At 35.1% G+C, this 5,903-nt stretch overlaps 1 protein-coding gene across 1 annotated transcript; it reads right to left on the bottom strand.

Moving 5' to 3' along the window:
* Nucleotides 1–5,474: 5,474 nt before the first annotated feature.
* On the bottom strand, nt 5,475–5,903 carry LOC113739124 (uncharacterized). The gene has a single exon (XM_027266368.1). The coding sequence runs from the start codon at nt 5,901–5,903 to the stop codon at nt 5,475–5,477; it is 429 nt and encodes a 142-aa protein (XP_027122169.1).

Below are 5,903 nucleotides of genomic sequence, written 5' to 3'. Positions count from 1 at the left end.
CTTATATTTGGAGAAGGTTAGATAAACATTTCAAAGTACCAAGAATAACAAAATTGACATACTTAAAAGACAGTATCTTTGATCGGAACAAAACAATGACTAAATTTGTTTATATTATTCCAATCTTGTTTGCCACATCCAAAGCATCGTAGTGAACAAATGCTTTCTTTGTTCCATCAGGCCTGATCAAAGTGTTCACTTTCTTGGTCTGTATAAATATTTCAAAGAACTTTTGTGATCATCAAAACCAAGAATAACACAACATTAATCCACTAATTTAAGCACTAAACCATCATTAATTTTATCATCAATCATCAAATCAGTCCATCCAACCAAAGTGGGAGTTCATAGAGCCCACACAACAAATTTTTCATCATAAACAGGCTACCCATATGCATGCATGAGTTTAAATGTGCACTACTACTCCCATAAAACAACAATTGAAGGGTTGATCGTCACTTACTCGCTTTGATGTTCAAGATAGAAATTTTGGCTCTCCTTAGCTCAAGAAAAACCGCGGACAGCAGCTCCTTTTTTTAGCTAGATGTAATCTCCAAGTGTTGAACTAAGTGTGGTTGAAATTTGAAGTGAAATGGTGATGATTTGGAGCAAGTTTAGGTGAAGAAAATTGAAGAACTTGAGTTGTTTCTTTGGGATGCTGGCCGGCTGTCTTGGAGAGGAAATGAGAGTGTTGTATGACACTTTAGATGATGAATTGAAGGGTTATGATCTAGTGTGATGCACCCATGAGAAGCTTAATAATGTGTTGCCCAAAATGCTCCAAAAGTCAACTAAGGATAGTGCGCGTACACGCGCACTTCGTGCTCGATTCCTCTCGAGTTTATTTCACTAGTGCACTAAACCTTTAATGCACTCATATTCATATAAATATTGTCCACTCTTAATTGTCCCAAAATGAGGGTCTAAAGTCTATCAATTAAATCGCGCGTGTAAAAACGCGTATCTCCAAATTAAGCGCGATAAAGCGAAACTTCCAAGAATTTCTTATAACGATAGTATTGATAACTATCACTTAAGTACTTAAACATAAAATTACCTATTTTAAGTCCATCCTGCAAGTTTCTAATTTTCCAAACTTAGTGTATCCTCGAATCGATTATTAACTCCAATCGCGTATTCGCTATTTTCACTTCACGAGTTTCCAAAAATTAAATTTTGAAACGAGTCACTTTAAAATTATAACGAAGCTATAAACTCATGTAATTAGGTCTAAATGGACAAGAAAATAATATTCAGAGTAAATCGGTAATTAAATATTTAAATAAGCTCGAAATGGAATTTAAAATAATAAATTTTGCGAGTCCTCACATGAGTCGAGTTTTAACTCCTCAAATCTCAAGTTAACTTTTCTTAATCTACTATTGATCATTCTTATTTCTCCAAAATTAATATACTCTCGATTCAAATATAGCCTCAAAAAACGTATACTCGTTGTTCAGAACTAAACGAGTTTTTGAAAAGTAAATTTTCTAACAAAACGCTTTAAAAACATAAGAGAGGTGTTTTTCCGTATAAATGGATTTTATGTAGTCGAATTAAATAATTTGGAGAAAATGAGTGAATAACTATTTAAATAAACCAGTAATATATGACGAAAATAAGAAAATTTTTGAGTCCTCACAACCTCCCCTCCTTAAAAGAATTTCGTCCTCGAAATTCACATCTAGGATAATATCATATTTCTTAAGAGTTATACTTATCAAATCAATCAACAACATACACTTTCCAACCCATATCTCACAATTTCTATTCATCCAATTAGCAATGAACTTTAATTTCCCAATAGGCATTTTTGCTTCCAAGTTGTAGGACAAGTGATCACACTTTACTTATACCATTCATGAAACTGGGGTTTACACAAGAATAATTGGTTCCAGTGTCAATTAAAACTCCAGTTTAAAAGATTCAATCTTGTAGTTCAAAACTCGAATAGAGTGATATATTGTCAGTTGAAGACTAAACTTACCAAAATTTTCGGACTTAATTTGTCCAAATCGAGTCAATCATAGCATGCGAGATAAAATCGAGGGTTTTAATGTATTTTGGATATGTATGTGGCAAAATGCAATTCAGAATTTCAAAACTAGAGTTAAAGATACAAACTTTTCTTTATGGCCCGAAACTAAATTTTCTTAATCAGAAATTTCAAATAATATTTTTACTACAATCATCAATACGTTTAAGAATTCTTCAAATACATTTAAGAAGATTAATCATGCAACTCAATGCGTGGATTCTAAAACACATCTATAATAAAATAACATATAAAGTGAGGATATTTCAAAAATTCTCTCATAGTTTTAAGTTAAGAGCTGCATTTGAGTAGACGTATATTTTCAAAAACACTTTTAAGAAAAATAAATAAACATGCAAGTTCATATATGCATAAACTTCGATCTAACGCCTTTATCACCCTTCACTTCTAATCCAAAAGCTAACTCTAATAGTACATAAAGCTTTGTCATTTTTACTCTCCAATTCACAGCAAATATTCACTCTTATTCTTAAGGAAAGATCCGAGCCTAAGCTTTGCTCAATTTCTGATTTTTACGCGGGTTCAAGATGCATATACAAGTTACAAATACATTTAAAATTTAAAGCATGATTCTTTAAATATATCAAAAGTCATAGTACAAGTTGAGAGATCACAAACAAGCCATGTCAAAGATAGGTCATGGACAATTAAGCGCCACAAAAACAAAAGTACATGCAAGCAAATTACAAAAGACCTCATGGTATGCACTGCCCCTATTATCATAGGCAGGAACAAAAGGAGAAAATCATAAGCCTAGTTAGGGGAAAACCAGAAGGATCCATGATACCAAGCCACATTATTTGAATAATTATAAATTCCAAATTCCGTCCAAAACCTAAGCCACTTTTTAAGTCCTTAGTCTAAAACTTCCAACGAATACGAGCTTTCCTTACTAAATTCAAGATGAAATTCTTATACCGGCTAGGGTATTGAGTCGAACCAAAAGAAATGCAAAAGTGTCTCATTTCAAGCTCAACTACATTCCACTTCTCTCTGGTCAATATCGTCCCACATTTGATCAAAATATTCTCCATCCGATGTCTCACTTCTTTTACTACCTGAACTAGACGTCCGTTGACCTCTTACACTTGCTCTCACAAAACATTAACCCGTTCTTATTCCCCACAAATGGAGATCTCAAGTCCAATACAAAAATCCTCCGTGCTCTGACCTTTGCCATCAGAACTTATCTCAAAACCACTCATGATTTCTATTCACATCGTAATACATGAGATTATATCCCTTCCTAAGTCACAAGTATTCCCTTAGGAAAAGTATTTAGTACTCAAGTACAAGAATCCAAAACTAAGAGAATTTACAATTCAGGCCGTACGCTCCCAAGTGTAAATCAATATAGTTTAAGATTCCTACCTGACGTACATCTCTATTTACCTCAAGTAGCATGATAAAGGTTTTACGCTTACAACTTTCGTAGTTCACAACTTACGCACAAGAAAAGCACTTAGTCCTTTATACATATTCACATAATTGGGACCATATCACCACTTGGCCCAAGTTCACTCCACCGAGAGACCACGTGAAACTGCTCTGATTTTTATCCCTATAAGTGGTCACATAACTTTCAAACCAGTCCCACAGTCCGGCATCCTAAACTTCAAGCCTAGGATACACTACAAAGATCTGAAGCCTAAGCTCTGATACCAACTGTGACGCCCCCACTTCTCCCAAGGGCAAACCCAAGGGTATCTGCGGGACGCCTGCCCAACTCTCGCCAGAACTCAAGACAATTCAAATCGAACTAAACGATACATATCAAATACTACAAGTCAAAATAAAGAAAATTCGCTTCCTTAACTAAATATTCAAATCTTACATCATGTTCACAAAAGATACATCAAGTCCCAAAATACAACCATTAAAAGTCGACTACACATTTACAGCCCAAATTCCAATCAAAAGTATAATCTAGTCGGCTTTTCCAAAATCTTTCAATCCAACCTGTTAAGGAAAACAAACTAATGGGATGAGCCAATACTCCGTGAGGCCAAGAAACACACATGCAAACACATAATCCAAGTAGTCACAAATTACATAGTAAGTAAAGCTATAAAGTTCGAATAATTCACATTTCGAATAGGAAAAAAATAAACAGAAACAATTCAAGTATACTGTAGCCCTCAAGAGCTAAATTCCACGTAGTTGAGTCGAAGTCTTGATCACATCTCACGTTGACACTCCGTCAACCACATAAGTATCAAATCCGTAGATACACCATTTTTCTTCGAATCCCGTCACCATTACACCCCCTTACCGGGTCCGCTCATCAAAGTTTTTGATAATACTCGAGTATATCATGGCAATACTGCACGAGTAATGCCGAGCAAGATCTCTCCAATAGATCATGCTCTACGAATATCTCATGGTTGGCTAAGCTTATCGACCAAACCCATGCTGCCTCGATTCGCAAAGTTAACCAACGAGTTTGGGCGTCCTCCGAATACGAATACGAATATGAATACAAATACGAATATGAATATAAGTCGACGAGCAACGCTCCAATCGACGATTCCAAATAGGAATCACAAATACGGATCACATATACAAATCAAAACAAATACAAATTATATCCACATTACCATGTATAAGTCGGATATGAATTCACATAGTAAAATTCGAATATAATTTCATTTGAAAGAGTACGAGTGCGGTAAAGTACACCCTCGTCTCAAAATTTCAAATTTTCATAATGGATAAGAAACAGATAACCACTTAATATCAAGTTCATGCACTTGACACTCACCAATCGAAATAAGGAAGTAAGTGCGTAAACGAGCCTTTAGGTGTTCCCTCTCGAGATCCTCTTGAAGGTCTCCTTGAGCACCTGAGCAAATGGTAATTGTCTATTACACACTATCGCTTAAAACCCCTTGTTTGAGTTCTGCCGAGAGAGGAGAGAGAGACGAGGGAGTTTGAGTGATGAATCTTGTTTGGGAAGATTGAGGAAAAGTAGTCATTAAGTTTTGCAAGAAAGTCAACCCTTAATAGTGTCTCAAATAGGGTTTTGTACTGCCACTTTCTCTTTTGTTTGATACACTTATACACTAATCCTCCAAGATAATTCCTCTAATACTGTAATTACTTATACTTACTAGTCTAGTACTAAATTCTCAAATCTCCAATTAGTCATACCAGCACGACTTTCGTCAAACTTTCGTCACGCTCGCGATAAAATGAAATTTAAAAGGAATTCATGCAATACTAGAATAATTAAATAATACTATGACAAATAAATATAAAAATGACTAAATTAGGAATAAAAACATGAGTCCTCATATTCTTTCCCCATTAAAAGAATTTCGTCCATGAAATTCATACCTTGATCTGGAAATAGGTATGGATATTCCTTTTGAATCTTCTCCTCTACTTCGCAAGTTGCTTCCTCTATTCCATGGTTCCTTCATAGAACTTTTACTAGAGGGATTCGCTTATTCCTTAGTTCCTTCACTTTACGATCTAGAAGCTTCACTGGTTTTTCCTCATAAGTCAATGCCTCGTCGATCTTAATATTTTCTGGTTGCAGTACATGGGAGGGATCTGGATGATACTTCTTGAACATAGACACATGGAAAACATTATGAATTCGAAACCAACTTGGTAGCAGTTTCAACTTGTAAGCCACATTTCCCACACGTTGAATAATCTTATAAGATCCTACAAATCTAGGTTGCAACTTCTTTCCTTTTCCTGCCATCAAACTCACTTTTAGAGGAGTGATCTTAAGGAAAACTTGATCTCCAACTACAAATTCTAAATTCTTCCTTCGATTATCTACATAGCTCTTTTGACGGCTCTGAGCTGTCTGAATCTTTTGGCGTATCAACTTCAT

This window comes from Coffea arabica, chromosome 4c (assembly GCF_036785885.1).
Source record: "Coffea arabica cultivar ET-39 chromosome 4c, Coffea Arabica ET-39 HiFi, whole genome shotgun sequence".
Taxonomy (NCBI): Eukaryota; Viridiplantae; Streptophyta; class Magnoliopsida; order Gentianales; family Rubiaceae; genus Coffea; species Coffea arabica.
This window is presented reverse-complemented; position numbering and strand designations above follow the sequence as displayed.